At 35.1% G+C, this 21,183-nt stretch overlaps 1 protein-coding gene across 23 annotated transcripts in view; it reads right to left on the minus strand.

The window, feature by feature from the left end:
• CDC42BPA (CDC42 binding protein kinase alpha) overlaps positions 1–21,183 on the minus strand; it is a 330,638-nt gene that overhangs the window by 121,031 nt on the left and 188,424 nt on the right. For 20 of the 23 annotated variants that reach the window (XR_004297614.1, XM_032389290.1, XM_032389293.1 and 17 more), the window contains exons 12-14: positions 10,792–10,925; positions 1,456–1,698; positions 1,088–1,198 (exon numbers count right to left, since the gene is read on the minus strand). Coding sequence is in view for 22 of the 23 variants with exons in the window: in XM_032389290.1 (XP_032245181.1) it covers positions 1,088–1,198; positions 1,456–1,698; positions 10,792–10,925 (488 nt within the window). In the remaining variant the exon portion in view is untranslated. The remainder of the gene's footprint in view (positions 1–1,087; positions 1,199–1,455; positions 1,699–10,791; positions 10,926–21,183) is intronic. The other 3 variants (XM_032389303.1, XM_032389298.1, XM_032389307.1) reach the window with 1 other exon arrangement.

Raw genomic sequence — 21,183 nt, forward strand, 5'->3', positions numbered from 1 at the left:
AAAACTCATTTGCAACCACTAATATTCAATAGTCAGAGAAAAAGTTCTGACCAATTCTACATTCATTCATTGATTTAACACATTTATTAAACAAGTATTAAAATCTGGCCCTGAGCCAGGTTAATACCATATCTGCATGTTTTCAATAGGTTTGGTCACAGTTTAGGCAGGGAGACATTTTGTGGATAAATACAATAAAAGCTATGCTAAAGTTATTAACAGAATTCTATAGTAGCACAGACTCCCTGAGATGACATTCAACTTGATTCTTATATTTGCCAGATAAGTAAGACTAGACTGTGCATGGTTATGCAAGTAGAAGGTGTAGGTGAAGGCTGGTGGACAGCACAGAGGAGACGGTTTTGCTAAGGTCAGAGTGAAGAAAAGGCAGGCATCATATTCAGATTTTAATTTAGTGTTGTAGAAATAGGATGTCAATTTAATCCCAATTCTCTCACTTTGACATATACATTATTATCAAAGCTAAGAGTTATTGAGCGCTTTACATATATATGCATATACTCCCTACATAAAACCAGTAAGATAGGGTTTTACAGATAGGAAAATTAAAGTGGAGGTTAAATGTTTTGTCCAGCATTACATGGCTAGTAACTGATGAGGCTAGGAGGTAAAACCAAGCAGTCCAACTCTAAAGCTGACACAGGATTTCCCTTGCTAAGCACTTCTGCTCAGATGTGTTGGCCCATGCCCATTATCATCTCATCCCACCTAACAGAAGTATCTGCAGAGCTATCCTTGAGCCTCTCCTATGTCATTTATAAAATAGAGGGTCTGGTTATCTAACCATGCCCCCCAATCTTGTCCAGGTGTGCAGTCCTTCCTAAATATTTTGAACTCTTTTCCAATAGATTTCTTCTCCGCACTAAACACAACCTTCCCTTTCCTTCCAGAATGATGAGGAAGTCTACATCAGCTTTCTACTAGTAGGAATGAGAATTAAGAATACTAGGTTTGAAGGATAGCTAGTTTTTACTCCACATCAAAGAGAGTACATAAATTAACACTCCTGTTAAGCCTAAAGAGAAGAAAATTAATTCAACTTCACAAATGTGAAATCAGACGCTACCTTTAGTCCCTCCAATTCATTTTCCAGTTGCTTAGAATAGTGCTCGCTCTGTTCACGCAGTTTCCTGTCTTTAGATGCTTCAGCAGCCACAGCTTCTGTATGAACTTCCAGCTTTAAAATAAAATTAAAAGAGCAGATGTCATGGTTATAATTGTTTTTCCAATAAAATGCTTTTCCCCATGGGAATTTACCTTATAACAAGAAAATAACTCAAATGTTGAAATTCGTATTTAATAAAATAACCAAACTAAAAAAAAAAAAAAAGGTTTTCAACAATTAAAGAATGAGATATACATTATTCCACTAATCTGAAAAAGCAGCTTTAATCACTACCCCATGGGCACTAGAAAATCTGCCTGACTACTAACCTCTTTTTTGGCTCTCTCTGTTCTGCGCAGTTCTTGCCTTAAGCTTTCAACTTTTTGCATCACCAGGTCCACCTCTTCTTCCTTATCTCGGACATGGCGAGCAAGTTTCTGTTTTTGGGTGTGCAATTCTGTTAGCCGCTCATTGATCTCCATGAATTCCTGCATGGCCAGTTTCCTCTGACAGTGTGCGTCTTTCAGCTCTTTGGACTGGTTTTTTAATCGCTCACTAGCCTGGACTAGTTCCTACAGTTTTGTAAAAAGAATAAAGTTACCAATTCTGCAACCTAGGGACCAATTTTGGCCATCAAAGTAGCTATCATGAAGTCAAGAAGAGCCAAAATTATTCATCTGAGGACAAAATTAAAAGAAATCAACTACTTCTGAACAGATATGAATAGCAGGGTGCTCTGTTATTATTCTCGATTCCTGATGCTAACATGCTAACTGTGATGAACAGCTGATTTAATCTGCCAGTACCTTAGATTCTACAAATAAATAAAGAGTATAGGAACACCAGATACGATGGTCAAATAAAGGGTATGTGCTACGGTGAGCGCTGTGAATTGTGCAAGACTGTTGAATCTCAGATCTGTACCTCTGAAACAAATAATGCAATATATGTTAAGAAAGAAAAAAAGAAGAAGAAGAATGTAGCAGGAGGGGAAGAATGAAGGGGGAGAAATCGGAGGGGGAGAAGAACCATGAGAGACGATGGACTCTGAAAAACAAACTGAGGGTTCTAGAGGGGAGGGGGGCGGGGGATGGGTCAGCCTGGTGAAGGGTATTACAGAGGGCACGTATTGAATGGAGCACTGGGTGTTATTCGCAAACAATGAATCATGGAACACCACATCAAAAACTAATGATGTAATGTATGGGGATTAACATAACAATAAAAAAATTTAAAAAAACATATTAAAGAAACATTTTAATTATCACTTCAAACCATTTAAATAATAAAATGCAATCTGTAGTAGGCAGCAGGGGAGTATGGAATTGTCCATCTCTGTTGTAATATTAATACCAATTAAAAGATTTTGTAATATTTAAAAAAAAAACTAATGATGTAATGATGTAATGTATGGTGATTAACATAACAATAAAAAAATAAAGATTTGTGAAATGGAATGGATATTTGTGAGATTTTAAAAAATTATACTGAATCATTACAAGTGATAAAAAAACAAGGAATGCTCTTGGTGGAGACTAAGCCTTAGGCCAGAAGCAAGGAGAGAAAGCTAAATAAACTCCCGGATCAAAGTGAGAAACTTAGAGGGAGTTAAAGCACTCGAGTCTGCCTTCTGGCAAAAGGAAATGCAAATCATTTTTGAGTAAAGAGCCTCAATGAAATGTAGGATTTTTATGAGCACAGTAATATGAACTCACAACCATAGATTCCCAAACACCCAAAGAACAAACAACCATAAGGAAAGAACAGAAACAATAAAAACAAACTCCAATGGTATTTGGACATTAGAATTATAAAATATTAACATAAAATTCGTATGAAACATGTGAGGAAGTAAAAAGAAATCAATTTAATGGGAAAATGACAAAAGACTATTAAAAATGACCAGGCAGATTTATAAAACAACTGTGTAGAACATTTAGAAATGTAAAAATATAAGTGTTAAAATTAAAGACCTGAATTCATCAATGCAGTAAGCTCCACATTCATGAATCAAGAAAAAAAAGTTAAAGCTCAAATCCAGAAACTTTTAAAAAATAAAATTGTGTAGCACCAAATAAAAATAAATGTCCTTAAAAGAAATCAGTGAAAAAAGACAAATCACCTATTTTCCACCCTCAAAAACAAAAACAAAAAAGGATAGACTAAGAAGTAACAATAGAAACAGGGGGAAATGTTTCTAATGAGATAAGAAAGTAATTAAAATTGTACACCCAGAAAAATTCCTTTTCAAGTAGGAGGCTAAATAATTAGATTCATATAAACAAAAACTGACAGAGCTTATCACAATCAGATCTCCACTAAATAGGAACCTCTGAAGATTTACTTCAGGAAAAAGAAAAATAATTTTAAAAGCAAAGTATAATGACAGAGAAATGGAGGACTAGGAAACTGGTAAACATAAATGTGAATGTAAACAAACAAGTGAATGAGACTGCATTATAAAAATGTCTCATCTGGACAGTAAACAAAAAGGATATAAGTAAAACATTAGTAAAAAACAACACCAATGTTGGGAAGACATAACAGAGTTAAAGGTTTGGGAGGTATGGTTTCAGATATTAAATTTAGACTTTGTTAAATATGCATGATAAAATTCAAGAGCAGCTACTAGAAACTGTTAAAACAAGTAGTGAGTAAAGTGGGAAGAAAAAAAAAACCCACTTCAATTAAAATTCAAGAAAAAATTTTGCAAGATGAAAAAATGCTGGAGATTCATTGCACAACAATGTGAATGTACTTTACACTATTGAACTGTACATTTTAAAAATGGTTAGGAAAGATTTTATATTATATGTATTTTACCACAATTTTAAAAAGGCAAGAAAGGAAACAAAGATAGGCACAGAAAAAGCATCATGACAAACATAAAGCAGAAAGTAACTTGGTAGAAACATGTCTAAACACATTAGTAGTCAAAATAAATATAAAAGGGCCAAATTTGTTGTACCAAATTAAAAAAACAATATCTAGACGTTAATAGAAAAAGCATTATTATTAAGGATAGAGAATGTCCTACACAATGATAAAATTCAACACTAGAAAGAAATGCTATTCTAAACTTTTATGCATTCCACAAGACAGACTCAAAATAAATTATTTTGAGAAATAATAGCCAAGAACATCATAGAAAAATTGGTAAACACACGACCATAATGAGAAGTTTCGATTTGACAATCATTAATAGATAGACCAAGCAGTTAAAAAACAGTGAATATAGAGAAGATAATCAAGCTTCATGTGTAGAAGCTTGCACCCAATATTGCACCCTATTCTTCTCAAGCACATAGTGAACATTTAAAAATTGTTGGCGCCTGGCTGGTTCAGTTGGTAGAGTGTGTGACTCCTGATCTCAGGGTTGTAAGTTCAAGTCCCAAGCTGGGTATAGAGATTACTTAAAAATGAAATCTTAAAAAAATAATAATAAAAGTAAGTAAAAAATAAAAAATGTTAACAGTCTGTCTAGGCCATGAAACAAGTCTCAGCAGATTTCAAAGAACAGATATTAAAGATCAAGTTCTTTAAAATCATCACCATTAAAATAGAAATCAAAGGTAAAAAGGCTAAATTCCATAATAACTCACTGGTCAAGGAGAAAAGTCATAAAGAATGTTAAAATATTTAGAACTAAAAACAAAGTGAAAATAACAAAAAACAACAAAAATGTTTAGTAGATATATTAAAACTTGAGGATGCAGTAAAAGGTTTACTTAAGGGGAGATTTATAGCTTGAAATACTTACATTGAAACTTAAAAAATGGTTTAAATTCAATGAAATCCCACATAAAAAGAGATAGAACACATTAATGCTTCTGCCAATATGAGAAGATAATAAAAATCAGGACATAAACTAAAAAACAGAAATGTTGGGATAATGAACATCAACAAAGGCAAAAGATGGTTCTTTGAGAAAATAAAACAGGCAAACATCTGGTGAGATCAAACAAGGAGAGAATAATAAATGCAAAAAGAAATAATATTAAGAAAGGAAAAAGGTTATAACTACAAATCTGGAAGAAATCAAAAAAGCTAATGAAAATATAATGAAAAATTTTATGCCAATAAATTTGTTAGCTTCTGAAATGAACGAATTCCTACAAAAATACAATTTATCAAAACTGTTTCACAAAGAAATAGAATGCCTAAATAGCCCTATAATAATTAAAGTACCTAAATCAATAGTCAACAAACTTTCCCTATCCCCTCAGTGAGAGAGAATTTCCAAACTCAGATGGTTTCACAAGTGATTCCTCCAGGGTTTCAAGGAATAAACATTCCTCTTATACAAACTTTTACAAAGAGAAAAAGAGGCAGTGCTACCCAACTCATTCTATGAGACCAGTATAACCTTGATATCACAAAAACACCAGAATAGAAAAGAATTACAAGCCAATCATATTGATGAAAACAAAAAATCCAACAACAAAAAAAGACATTGGCAAATCAACTCCAGTGACATAGATAAGCATGAACTCTGGATAGACTCCTTGTGTTAAAATTCCAGCTCCACCAATTTCTAGCTCTATGAACTTGAGCAAGTGTATTTGACCTCTCTGTGCTTGGTCTCACCATTTATAAAATGAGAATAATAATAATCATAATAATAATAATATCTAAATCACAAGGCTCTTATAAAGATTAAATGATCTGATATATGCAAAGCACTCCAATTACAGTGCTATTACATAAGTGTTACATATACTGGCATATTATTATTTAGGAGATAATACACATGCAATTTAGGTTTAACCCAGAAATGCAAAAATGGTTTAACATTAGAAAAAGTCTGTCAATGTAATTTACCAAACCAAGTTATTAAAGAACAATCATTTAATTATATCAATAGATATTAACAAATCCCTAGAAATTGGTTGCAATAGTGTATAGAAAAGCACATTTAATAAGTCCAATACCCATTCTTGATAAAAATGATCGCAAAATAGGAATAGAAGATAACTTTCTTAACCTGATAAAAAGTATTACCAAAAACTTACAGAAAACATTATTAGTGGTGAAACAGTAAAGGCATTTTCTTTGAAATCAGGAATAAGACAGGGAAGCCTGCTATCACGAGTTCTATTCAACATTGTACTGTGGGTTCTAGCTAATACAGTAAGACAAGGAAAGAAAGAAAGGTCATAAAAACCAAAAGAAGAAACAAAACTGTCATTATTTGCAGAGAACCATAAAGAATCTCAAATATATTAGTACAATTAATAAGAATTTAGCAATGTTGCTGGAACGAAATCAGTAAGAAAATATAATTTTAAAGATACCATTTAAAATATCAAAAAATAGAATAAATTTAAAGAAAGGCAAATAAGACATGCATAAAATTTCATGAAAAAACATTTTAAAAGATGTTAAAGATATGGAGAGATACACCATGTTTGTGGATAGAAAGACTGTGGGGCTCTAGATAAAATATTTTTATATTTTTCTACAGATAGGCCTTTGTAAACAAATTTTACTGAAACTTGGGGCCTGGGCTAAAAGCAAGCCTTGTAATTTCTGACTAATTTAGCGTGAGAAACTCCAAAGAGATTTAACTCCTGGATGTATGTGTTTATACTTCAACAGAGGTGGGGAGAGAGAGAGGAGCCTGGATCAGGGAGTGATCCTCTTTATAGAGCCTGAGACTCTGGGCTTATCTTTCCACTGAAGTGATTTATTTATATTTCAAAGAGTCCTAAATCCTTCTCTTTACATTTCCAAGGAGACTCTCAAAAGGGTAGGTGGAGATGAGGGGGGAAGTAGGAAGCATCCACCACTCTCCTTTATATAAACACCCTGACTCACTTTTTCGGGGTTCCTCACATTCACAACATAGACTCCATATATGTAGGGTTTTGTCTATCCAACTCTCATTGCATTGCTACCAGAGGTAAGAATTAGCACACAGAGGAGGGATGTGGTTATTTGTGCTCTACGTACATCGCAATACTACGTTCTGCTCTTGAAATCTGTGTGTGCATTTGGAATAATATTAATAAACACAGATAGTAAGAACCTAAGTAAGAACTTAGTAAGATAGTAAGAACTTAAAGATTCAATACTGTAATGATGTCAATTCTCCTCGAATTACTCTACAGATTTAATGCAATTTTAATCAAAATCCCATCACAGTTTTTAAGGAATGAGATGTAGACTCATTCATAAATGGAAATGCAATATATGACAGAGGTTAACTTGCACATCACTGTGGAAAAGAGGGGCTATTTAGTAAATGAACAACTGGTTAGATACACAGGAAAAACTAAAATTGGATCCTTATCTCACATGATATGAAAAAATAAATTTCTGGTATATTAAAAATTTAAAGATGAAAGAACAAACTTTAAAACTTCAAAATAAAAACAGAACACTTTAAAAAAAACTGAGAATTTTTAACCTCAGATTTCTTACACAAGCCAGCAAAACTTTAAAAAGAAAAATTGAAAGACTTGACTACATTAAAACTAAGAACTTCCATAAAGAAAATGAAAAGACAAGCCACTAACTGGGAGATATCTGTAACACACAACTGACAAAAGATTAATATAGAAATTTTCAAGAATTCTTAACCAACCAATAAGAAAAAGACAAACATCCCAACAGAAAAATATACAAAGGATACTGAGAGGCATTTCTCAAAAGAAGAAATATAAATGATAAATGGGCATATGTAAGATACTCAACCTCATTAGTAATTAGAGAAGTTAAGACCTTATAACAAAACATCATTCTAGACCTAAAATATCAATTTCAACTAGGTTGGCCAAAATAATATATCTAGTAATACAAAGTATTGTTGAATAAACACTAGGTGGTGGGAGTGAAAGTATAAATAGGTATAATCAGCGGAAAATGATTTGGCATTATCATAAAAAATAGAATATCTTCATTACTTATGATGCAATTATTCTACTAGGGTTTGTATATGCAAGTGTGTGCATATCAGCAAATACATTCAAGAATGTTCATTTACAGTAGTTGCCAAGTATAAGCAACCTTAATGTCTATACACAAAAAATGGAATAAGTAAATTCTGGAGTGTTCACGTAATAGTATACTATACAGCAACTAAATGAATGCTTTATAGCTATATGGATATTAGAAATATAATGAGTGAAAAAAACAAATTGCAAAAAATTGCATATACCATTTTATAAAGCTCAGAAAAAAGCAACACTAAATTATATATATATATATATTTTTTTTTTTTTTTTTAATTTCCTATGGCATTAAAAATTCTTTAGCCACCAAGCCACACTATTCCATCATATGAATTGGTCGGGCATTTCAGTTCTTCCTAATATTTTTCTTTTATAAACGTGGTAAGAAATTTCTCAGTGAGCAAATCTTTGAACGTCTGGTTATCTTCTTAAATTTTGACAAATGGAGTTTACTATATCAAGTATTTCAGTATTTTAAGGCTTTGGATACTCTTTGCAAATTAGCTTTCCAAAAATAATATATCAGATTATAATCTCATCTTCAGTATTTGGCACTGGCATTTGTATTTATTTTTATTGAAGTATAATTAACATACAATGTTACAGTAGTTTCAGGTGTAAACACAGTGATTCGACAATTCTATCCATTACTCAGTGCTCACCATGAGAAATGTAGCTACCATCTGTCACCACATACATTTATTTTATTATATATGATATATTGTTTAGAGATATACTAATATGTAATAAAAATTTTTCTCAATAAGGAAATGATTGACATAAAATTTAGAACAGTGAGGGGCGCCTGGGTGGCTCAGTCGTTGAGCGTCTGCCTTCGGCTCAGGTCATGATCCCGGGGTCCTGGGATCGAGCCCCACACTGGGCTCCCCGCTCTGCAGGAAGCCTGCTGCTCCCTCTCCCACTCCCCCTGCTTGTGTTCCCTCTCTCGCTGTGTCTCTCTCTGTCAAATAAATAAAATCTTTAAAAAAAAAAAAAAAAAAATTTAGAACAGTGATTACCACTTTCAGGGAAGTAGGGAGAAAGGGACTAAAAAAAAAAAAAAAAAAAAAAAGACTGGCCAGGGCTATGCCACAGAATTGGTGATGTTCTATTTCTTAAGTTAGATGGTAGGTTCAGAGGTGTGCGTTATATTATTTGCATCAAAACTCATATAATGTTATATTTATTCTTTTAAATGTATCAAACGAAAAATATCTTAAAAGGAGTATCTGCTGCCTGTAGGATATTAAGCAAATCACTCAAAATTCTTTATCAATAGGTTTCCTTATAGCACTACCTTCTTCTCAAAATATACTAAAAGGATTTTTAATATTAAAACTTATTAAAATTGCCAAGATATATGTTACTTTATATCTAGATATCAGATTCTCATCCTTTTTATGTTTACTAAGTTTGGCTGAATAATCCTACATTTAAATACATAATAATTACCAATAATATTACTATAATATTATTAAAACAAATAGAACATGTTATAAATTCGAATTATTATTAGATTGGCCATGAATTTAAATGGGTCTGTACACCACATTGCTTGTAATTGCATTAAGAAAAAAGTAAAAATATACTAATCTAATTCAATTTAACCCTTATATAGTTTTTCTCTTAGTCTTTCTGATTAGCTTCCTCAGCAAAAGGTTATTTATTTTTAATTGCCTCCATTTCTTTACTGGCAGCAAGACTTCAAAATCTTCCCCAAAAAGAAATTCATTATATTATCAATTATATACTATATCATTGAATACAATTTATACTATGCCATAAATCACTCATTTCTTTATTGTGTTGGCTAGTATTAATTCCAACTTATTTTTTACTTGTTTATGAAAGGCAAAGTACATACACTGAATGGTTTAGGTAAAGTATTCTTCTCTGGTGCTTGAATATTATTTGCCCTACTGGATGTGTTAGAGTGTCTTTGCTATTAATAAATTTTATTGATATTCACAAATACTGTTTGAGTGTTACATAAAGTTCTTATGAAAATAACTTTAGCTTGTTCATCCATGCTTTGAAAGATAAACTGACATTTTAAAAAATAATTAAAACACTAAAGAAATTTTTTTATTATCATCTTTTAAGAATGTTCATATCAGCAAATCACAATGAAAATATGCCTACATTTTTAATTTTTCCATAGATACTAAATATGGCTATTTGCTTATTCTTTTTTATATTTTTCAATAACATTTACTTTTATTTATTTTTTTTTTAATTTTTTTTTTTTTTTTTAAGATTTTATTTATTTGTGAGAGAGACAATGAGAGACAGAGAGCATGAGAGGGAGGAGGGTCAGAGGGAGAGAAGCAGACTCCCTGCTGAGCAGGGAGCCTGATGTGGGACTCGATCCCGGGACTCCAGGATCATGACCTGAGCCGAAGGCAGTCGCTTAACCAACTGAGCCACCCAGGCGCCCAATAACATTTACTTTTAATCAAGTCCTTTGATTATTAACTTTTCAAAAGAACAAACGATTCTGAACTTTAAAATCTTGAGAATATAAAAATTTCTTCATTACTAGCTATTAATCAAATGACATACACCAAAATAATTCTTAAATTTTTAAACTAACATTTTACAGACAAAATATACGTTAGGTTATTGTAATTCACTAGGAAAGCTTTTGGTATACAAATTAAACAAGGTTAAAAATCCAAAAGCAGCTTTAACAATCTATCCATATATTTTTACCTTGTTTAATTCTTCCCTTTCTTGTTGTAGTGTTTTGATTTGTTTTTCATAAGCCTTGACTTGTCGAAAAGTATCATCTAGCTCTCTCCTCACAGAGTTGGCTTCCTCAAGTTGTTGTTCTAAGTGACTTGATTCTAAAAAGAGAAAACAGTGCTTATTTTATTATTTGTATAAAAACAAATGTTTGAAACCAAGGTTTTACACAACCAAATTTTTAAAAAAAATATTTTGTATTTGGTTTTAGGCTTATGGACACCCCATACCACTATGACTATGACTCATGACTCATAACAATTAAATGCTTAGCCAGTTCACTGTAGAGACCTGCATAGCTAATGCCAATGTGGAGATGTGTAAAACTTGTATACAAAAATGCCTCACATTTCCATTAGAAAAAGAAGACCATACTTCCAAAAAAGGACCTTCAGAACCAATTAAAAGCTTAAAACTAATAAAAACGATAAAACCAACCAAACTGACAGAACAGTGTTTCTCTATAGATGGTTATTAGCATTCATGTGCTGATGTTAGTCAAATTATTATAAGATGGCTGTGCTTCTAGTGGGTGCAGATTCCCAGCGGAGTTTCACTAGTGGTCATTTGAAGAACAAACTGCTTTTTTTTTTTTTTAATTAACATATAATGTATTATTTGTTTCATGGGTACGGGTTTGTGATTCATCAGTCTTACACAATTCACAGCACTCACCATAGCACACACCCTCCTTAATGTCCATCACCCAGCCACCCCATCCCTCCCACACCCCTCCACTCCAGCAACCCTCCGTTTGTCTCCTGAGATTAAGAGTCTCTTGTGGTTTGTCTCCCTCTCTGGTTTCATCTTGTTTCACTTTTCCCTCCCTTGCCCTATGATCCTCTGTCTTATTTCTCAAATTCCTCATATCAGTGAGATCATATGATAATTGTCTTTCTCTGATTGACTTAATTTCGCTTAGCACAATACCCTCTAGTTCCATCCAAGTTTCATTTTTTTGATAGCTGCATAATATTCCATTGTATATATATACCACATCTTCTTTATCCATTCATCTATTGACGGACTTCTAGGCTCTTTTCATAGTTTGGCTATTGTGGACATTGCTGCTATAAACACTGGGGTGCATGTGCCCTTCGGATCCCTACATTTGTATCTTTGGGGTAAATACCCAGTAGTGCAATTGCTGGGTCATACGGTACCTCTATTTTCAACTTTTTGAGGAACCTCCATACTGTTTTCCAGAGTGGCTACACCAGCTTGCATTCCCACCAACAGTGTAGGAGGGTTCCCTTTTCTCTGCCTCCTCGCCAACATCTGTTGTTTCCTGACATGTTAATCTTAGCCATTCTGACTGGTGTGAGGTGGTATCTCATTGAGGTTTTGATTTGCATTTCCCTGATGCCGAGCGATGTTGAGCACTTTTTCATGTGTCTGTTGGCCATTTGGATGTCTTCTTTGCAGAAACATCTGTTCATGTCTTCTGCCCATTTCCTGATTGGATTCTTTGTTCTTTGGGTGCTGAGTTTGATAAGTTCTTTATAGATTTTGGATACTAGCCCTTTAACTGATACGTCATTTGCAAATATTTTCTCCCATTCTGTCAGTTGTCTTTTGGTTTTGTTGACTGTTTCTTTTGCTGTGCAAAAGCTTTTCATCTTGATGAAGTCCCAATCGTTCATTTTTGTCCTTGCTTCCCTCGGCTTTGGCGATGTTTCTAGGAAGAAGTTGCTGTGGCTGAGGTCGAAGAGGTTGCTGCCTGCGTTCTCCTCAAGGATTTTGATGGATTCCTGTCTCACATTTAGGTCTTTCATCCATTTTGAGTTTATTTTTGCATGTGGTGTAAGGAAATGGTCCAGTTTCATTCTTCTGCATGTGGCTGTCCAATTTTCCCAACACAATTTGTTGAAGAGACCGTCTTTTTTCCATTGGACATTCTTTCCTGCTTTGTTGAAGATTAGTTGACCATAGAGTTGAGGGTCCATTTCTGGGCTCTCTATTGATTCCATTGATCTATGTGTCTGTTTTTGTGCCAGTACCATACTGTCTTGATGATTACAGCTTTGTAATAGAGCTTGAAGTCCGGAATTGTGATACCACCAGCTTTGCTTTTCTTTTCCAACATTCCTCTGGCTATTCGGGGTCTTTTCTGGTTCCATACAAATTTTAGGATTATTTGTTCCATTTCTTTGAAAAAAAGTTGATGGTAGGGATTTTGATAGGGATTGCATTAAATCAAACTCTGATTTCTGAAAGCAAATATTTGAAAACCTCTGATCTAAAAGAGGAGACTGAGGCCTAGGGAGCTGAATATCTAGCCTGACGTCACATTGCTAAATGGGTATCAGAGCAAAGATGACAGCTCACTCCTGCATCAGCCTCTCCAACTGGGAAACTAATGTTATCAAACAATACTTAACATTTATCACTTCAGAAGAGTTATTAGGAAACAAAATTACTAATTTTAATACACGCTTAAATAAAATTTAATAAATTGATATAAAATATTCCTGGCATCAAAAGTAAATTAGCAAATTAAAGAACTGAAGCCCATAAAAAGAGAAATCTAAACACATTCATTGTGAATTTCTGTCCTAGATATTTTCTATTCTTTATAACCTGTTACTCTGAATGTCATCTCCAGACAAGTAGCATTAGCATTCTCTGCGAGCCCATCAGAAATGCAAAATCCCGGGCCCCACCCACCCCATACTTAATGAGTCAGATCTATATTTGAACAAGATCCCCAGGTCTTGCAAATTCAAGTGTGGGAACAGGTGCATAAAGTATTGCACACTGAGTTGAATGGTTTCAATAAATGAAGTAGTGTTTATAATACACTAGTCCTATTAAAAAGAGCATTTCATGTGTATAGTAAGTCCTGTGGTCAAAAAGGCACTAAAATACATTACTGTATCATATACTAACTGGTGCTAGATTCCCTAAGTAAAATAATTTACTGATAATCAGTGCCCTAACTCATAGATTTATTAAGAGCTTGTTTATCTTAGGTATTTTGAAAGTCTGGATACATTTATGGATACCATAGTTTTTTAACAATTTTCAAAAATATCTGCAAAGTTGCATTTAACTAGTTTTCATTTTGTCTAACAGTATAATTTTAATAGTCTTAATAAATATTTCACTTGAAGAATGTTTCACTAAAAGATTATAGGATGTATAATCTTAAAGATCACAGGACATGTAGTCATATTCAGAAAATTATATTTTATCATTTTCTCAAATTTCAGCATTGCATGTAGGAACTTTTCTGTTTATACTAATTTCTTTGAAACCTTTTTAAGTGATATTTTTCTTTTTAAGTTTTTAACATTTTTAAGATTTCAACAATTTGTTATTACTAATAATTTGGAGTCAAAATTGAGTATGTGACACAGCTAACTTCAATCCCATTTTATGGTTAAGGCATGTCCGTCTGAAGTAGTCATATGGCCCGTTTCGTAATCCCTTCTGAGAATGTCCACCTCCTTTCCTGCACTCTGAAGAGCTCTTCCCTAGCATATTAACGTTTTTTGCAAACTACTGAGTCATTCACTTATCTCAACTGCTTTTTGTTAGAAACAAAAATGAAATCAGTGTTTCATAAAATGTCTGCATCACATAAAGTTTACGGCAAAATGACTCTGTGGGATGGGTTTCACAGCCATCATGGATGGTTTATTGTCTTCTTTCAGTTTAGGTTAAATTCCAGTTTTATCCCAGCCATTTCGCTTTGGCTGCTTTGCAATGAAGCTGTTAGGTATATATATGAATTCTATGTCACATTTTCATGTTTTACATAGACCAACTGGAGAAGACAAAATCGATTATTTATAAAATCTTCCCATATGAAGAGAAGTATTACACTTGCATTTGATATACACAGAATTTTGCATTCCCCCAAGATAAAAACCCCAAATCAAGAAAAATCCAAAATGCACTGAATTTTGGCCAACCACTCTAAAATGGCTAAGGTGTAGGAGTGTTTACTTTTACTACAGCAAACAGTGAATTGGATCAAAACTTTGAAAGAAATCCTCAAAGCCAGGGCGCCTGGTTGGCTCAGTTGGTTAAGCATCTGCCTTTGGCTCAGGTCATGATCCCAGGGTCCTGGGATCGAGCCCGCATCGGGCTCCCTGCTCAGCAGGGATCCTGCTTCTCCCTCTCCTGCTCCCCCTGCTTGTGCTCTCTCTCTGTCAAATAAATAAATAAAATCTTAAAAAAGAGAAATCCTTAGAGACTATCGAAAAAGATCTCATGAACCATGATTAGCCATAACATTTAGATGGAGTAATTGAACACCAGTTTTAGTGAATAAACAGAAGAAGCAGTACTAGCAAAGTGGGTTAGCTCATCCCAACTAAATGGTTCTTAGCTCACTGTTGCTAGTACAATTGTCAAATTCAATCTGTTAGTAATGAGGATTTAATGAGGGATTAACACACAGTAAATAAGTTTTCTTTGCACTGTGTCGCATATAAGAGAAATATAAAACAGAGTCTCCATCTGAAGGAGATGACCAAGTCAGGAAGACAAGTGTAACACTCTTCATAAATGAAGCAGAAAATCAAATGTGTGGCAGGTGATATGGGAGCTCTGGGAATCACTCAGAGTGGAGCGCGGGCAAACCACATGGGGCAAGGGCAGCACTCAGCAGGGTAGAACCATCAAAGCATCTCACCCCAATCCACAGCTCCCTACATTCTTACTCCTAAAATAATCCAGAACTCTTCTGAGATGTGAAGAGATCTGACTTCGAATCATGACGGGGGAAAACAGGTTCCCCTATTTTCACCCCCCTCCTTCCATTCACTCTTTTATACTTTACTTACATGATATAGTGTGTGTGGGAGACAGACAGATGGACAGTGAAAGAGAGAGAGGGAAAGAGAGTTAGTTTAGTGCTGAAGAGATAGAACACGGAGGCACAACCCACCCGTCTCAAGGCAACAAAGGAAACGGGGTTATGAAGCACATTACAGGTTACAATAATTATTTTATTTAGGAAGTAAGAAACCATTCCTTTATTTTCTCATGGAAAAATATTAAATGAGAGGATGAATTTTTATTTTTATCTGCAGATGGTCAAGAAGTATTTATTGAGTGTCTGTTAGAAGACACAAGGAAACTGTCTTACCCTCCGGGAGTTTAGAGCATGATGAGGAAAGCAGATTTTAAAAAGTAATTGTAAGTAGTCACAAACTTATTAAGTGTTCCAGAAGTTTAAATATATTATAAAACACTGCCATTGGAAGAAAAGATAGAAAGACACCAATGATGCATATTTGTTCACACAAAGATCTTGCTTAAGAAGTAGCTAGAGGAACATCATTTAGAAGGTGATTTAGATACTTTTTTTCCTTTATGGCCACGAGTATAGTCGGGGCCACTCATCAGGCAGGTCCCTAGGGAGCCTATGCTTTATCTCTAGCTCTTATGTCAAATGTTTAAGGCAGTGTGGGTGTAATTATGAATGAGACACAGATGATAATTACCCTCAGCCTGACCACTATGCTTCTGGAACCTACTATAATTTTTGGTACAGAGCAGCAATTCCATAAAGATGCTTATGGATTGAATTAAGAATGAATGAATGTTGCTGGTGGGAATGTAAATGGTACAGCTGCTGTGGAAAACAGTGTGGCAATTCCTAAAACGTTAAACACAGAATTTCCATATAAACCCAGGAATCCCACTTCTTGCTATATGCCCAAAGGAAGAGAAAGCAGGGACTTGAACAAAGATATGTAACCTCATGTGCAAAGCAGCATTATTTACAATAAACAAAAGGGGGAACCAAACCCAGCGCTGGTTGGCGGATGAATGAATAAACAACATGGAGTGTTTACATATACACAATAGGACGCTGTATTGGGAAAGACATTCTGACACCTGCTACGACATGGATGAACCTTGAAGACACTATGTGCTAACTGATATAAGTCAGTTACAAAAGGACAGATGTTGTACAACTGCATGTATATGAAGTTCCTAGTCAAATTCAGAGAAACAGAAAGGAGAACGGGGGTTGCCAGGGGGTGGAGGTGGGAGGAATGGGGAGCTGGCATTTGATGGGTGGAGAGTTTCTGTTTGGGAAGATGACAAGCCATGGAGACAGAGGGTGATGGTCGCACAGCATGTGAATGTGTTTAATGCTACTGATCTGTACATTTAAAAAATGGTTAAAATGCTAATTTCTATATTCTATACATTTTACCACAATAAAAAGGGTTTAAAAATGAATGAATGATATTGAAGAGATGGAATGCAATTGAGGGCACAGAGACCAGCACTTGGCCAAGAAAAAAGAGGCAGGGAAGGAAAAATTCTAAAAGGAGGATTTACCCTTTCTCTCAACGTCATTTTCAATGGTTCTGTCCCACCCCTGGGAAAGGCTGAAACATCAGGAGTGAAGAGCAGTCATATAAGCACAAGTTTAGGGAGAAGGAAGGAGTAAAGAAGGAAATCTCAATCAACAGGAGTTGAACGGTAACTCCATCCGGGCACCACTGATTTGTACGTAAGGCATGAGTGTGTTGGGAACTGCCTGTAAAGACACAACATAGGAAGACACTTCAGGAAGTGGTCAAAGGTTTCCAAGAGCGAAGTTCCACTTCGTCACTCACTCATCAACAAATACTGACTAGGGGATTTTTATGTGTCAAGCACTCTTCCACGCACATGTACATATCAATGAGTAAAATGGTCAAAGTTCCTACTTTCAAGACACTGACAGTCTAGTAGTGAGGGAAGTAAAGCAACATTCAAATGAAAACTATGTCAGTGGTAGAACGTATTATAGAGGAGTATAAGACTGCCAGGTGAAGAATGTCTCCAGCAAACAAGCAAAAATGAATTAATGAAGAAGGAAAGAAGGAAGGAAGGAAGGGAAGGAGGGAGGAAGGAAGAACAAGGGGGTGGAGAAAGAAAAGAGATAAAACAACACAAACAATGTGAAACTCTGAAGGTGATCAAGTAGGACTAAGAGTAGTCCTATGGCGGGAATCAGCCGCTGAGGCATAGTAACAAGATGAGAAGCTGGAGAGGCAAATACATGCGCCATAATGAAGGCCCTTGGAAACAACTGAGAAATTTTACTCTCATCCTGGAGCCAGTGGGGATCCATAGAAAACATCTAAGCATGTATGCTGAAGCTGTGATGTCATGGGGTTTACATGTGAAGAGCTTACTCAGGGGACCTCTGCTTCCAGAAAGACGGAATAGATGTACTTCCCGCTTCCCATTAACTGCAACGAAAACTCCTGGACATCATACATAAAACAAACATAAGAAAACTGAAATTTGGAGAGAAAAGGATGACCGACAGGGACAAGGGAACATGACACGGTGGTGTCAGGAATGCTGGACCAACACAGTGGGAAGTTCCCTGGGTTGAAACTGGCAACGCAGAAATGCCAACAAGCCCCAACAAAAGCCTACACTTTTTACCCAAAGGACCAGGAAAGGAGCAAACTAACAAGACAGAACACTTTCAGAAAATAACCATTCTACTCACGTTAAACAACACAAACAACTTGCCCACGACCACGTCCATCAGCAAAGGACACGTGAGGAGCTAGAGTTCCAATCACATAAGGCTATGATGAGGTGCCCAAACACACTGTAAGGAGAGGACTAGCAAAGGGCCAGAATATTCAACCCCACTGGTTGGTAACAAGCCTGTCCCACACACAGTATCAGTGGAGACCACGTGGCCAACTAGCACTTCCACCCCCTCCCCCAACAGTAGTGAGGTTCTCCACTGTCCCCACATTGGGGTGGGGTCAGAAGAAGTAAGAACGTCCACCACTGCCCAGCGGTATTAAGGCCAGGCCCACCACAGTGTCAGTAGAAACCAGGTGGGGGCCTGGAACATCCAACCCCTTCCAGGAAGGAGGAGGAGCCCTTCTTTGGGTATCAAGGGAGGCCTAGTGGGGAAACTGAACTTTTACTTCAACCTAGCAATCTACCATTGCTGAAGTGGTGGCAGGAAAAGCCAGCTAAAATGGAAGGTTTAAATAAGATTCAGAGTCACTAACTGAAAATCCTATCAGGAAACAGGAAAACCTCAACTTGAATGAGAAAAGAAAATCAATAGATGCTGACACTGAAATAGTAGAGATGCTAGAAATATCTGACAAGGGGCATCTGGGTGGCATAGTCAATTAAGCGTCCGACGCTTGATTTTGGTTCAAGTCATGATCTCAGGATTGTGAGATCAAACCCTGTGTCAGGCTCTGCATTGAGTGTGGAGCCTGCTAAGATTTTCTCTCCCTTGCCCTTTGCCGCTCTCCCTGCTCGCATGCTCTCTCACTCTCTCTCTAAAATAAATAAAATCTTTTAAAAATATATCTGACAAGACATTAAAACAGTTATGATAAAAATGCTTCACTGAGCAATTATGAATATATCTGAAATAAATCAACAAACAGAAGACCCAAGCGAAGATATAGGAAGTCTCAGCAAAAAAACAGAAGTTTACAAAAAACAAAATGGAAATTTTAGAAATAAATAAATAAAATGAAAATCTGGGTGGATGGACTCAATTGGGATCGGCGGAAAGAATCAGTGAAATGGAAGATAAGACAGTAGATATTGACCAATCTGAACAGCAGAGAAAAAACAGAATGAAAACAAAAATGAACAGAGACCCAAATATTTATGGGCTGATAACAAAAGATCTAACATCCATGTTATCAGAGTCCCAGAAAGAGAAGAGAAAGTAGGCAGGTCTGTAAAAGTACTCAAAGTAGTAAGGTCTAAAAACATCCCAAATTTAGCAAGACACATAAACCTACAGATTCCAGAAGATGAACGAATCCCAAACCGAATAAACCCAAAGAAATTCATGCCAAAACACACCATTAAACATCAGAAAACTATAAAAGGAGAAAAACCTTGCAAGCAGCCAGAGAAAAATACCACCTTAGATAAATACTCAGAATAACAGTGAATTTCTCCTCAAAAATGAGGGAGTCCTAAGGAAGTGGTACAATATTTTTCAGATGTTAAAACGAAAGAACTATCAACCTAGGATCCTATGCTCTGCAAAAATATTCTTTAGTAATAAAGAGAAAATTAAGACATTCTCAGATGAATAACAGCTAAGAGAATTTGCTGATAGCAGAGCTATCTTAAAAAAAAATGGCTAAAGGAAATTATCTAACGAGAAAACAAACAACAGAACAAAGAGCTCAGCAATATCAGGAAGAAAGAAAGAGCACTGTATATAAAGTATGGGTAAATCCGCAAGGATTTTTTTCTCCTCTTCAGTTTTCTAAATTATATTTTACAGTTACAGGAAATATTATACCCTTGTCTTATGTGCTTCTAAAACATATGAAGAAAAATACTTAAAGCAATTATAAAATAAACCAGGAGAATAAACAATTGGTATCAACATAAAACAGACTGTTATAACTAAGGATTTTGTGTGAGCCTCATGGTAACCATAAAGCAAACAACTACAGGAGGTACACAACAGATAAAGAGAAGGGAATCAAAGCATAACACTACAAAAAATCATCAATTTACAAATGAAGCCAATAAGAGAGGAAGAAAGAAACCAAGGAACTATAAAACACCAGAAAACAATTAATAGGATGACATTAGTAAATCCTTACCTATTAATAATTACTTTAAATACAAATAGATTCAATTCTCTAACAAAAAGACCTAGAGTGGCTGGATGGATTAAAAAAACAAGACCCAACTAGATGCTGCCTATAAAAGGCTCACTTCAGCTTTAAGGAGACACAAAGACTCAAAATGAAGGGATCTGACAAGATATTATTCCATGCAAGTGGAAACAAAGAGAACAAGGGTAGCTATACTTAGACGAAATAAATGTTAAGTGAAGAATAGTAACAAGACACAAGAAAGTTATTGTGTAAGAATAAAAAGTCCAAATCATCAAGAAGATAGGAAACTTATAAATATATATGCACCCACTACTGTAGCACCTAAATATACTGAATAGATACAACAGATGTGAAAGGAGAAACAGACAATACAATAATAGCAGGGGACTTCAATACCCTACTTCCAACAATGTATACATCATTCAGACAGAAAATCAGTAAGGAAACACTGAATGTGAACTACAGACCAAATGGATCTAACAGACATATACAGAACATTCCATCCAACAGCAGCAGAATATACATTCTTCCCAAACACACATGGAACAGGATACATCAAAAGTTAGCTTACAAAACAAGTCTTAAGAAATTTAGCAAAAACTGAATTCATAACAAGGATCTTTTCTAAGCAAAAATTATGACACTAGAAATCAATAAAGGAGGAAACTGGAAAACTCATAAAAATATGGAAATTGAACAATACACTCCTGAACAACCAATGGATCACAAAAATGAAAGGGAATCAAGAAATATCTTG

This window comes from Phoca vitulina, unplaced genomic scaffold (assembly GCF_004348235.1).
Source record: "Phoca vitulina isolate PV1807 unplaced genomic scaffold, GSC_HSeal_1.0 scaffold54, whole genome shotgun sequence".
NCBI lineage: Eukaryota > Metazoa > Chordata > Mammalia > Carnivora > Phocidae > Phoca > Phoca vitulina.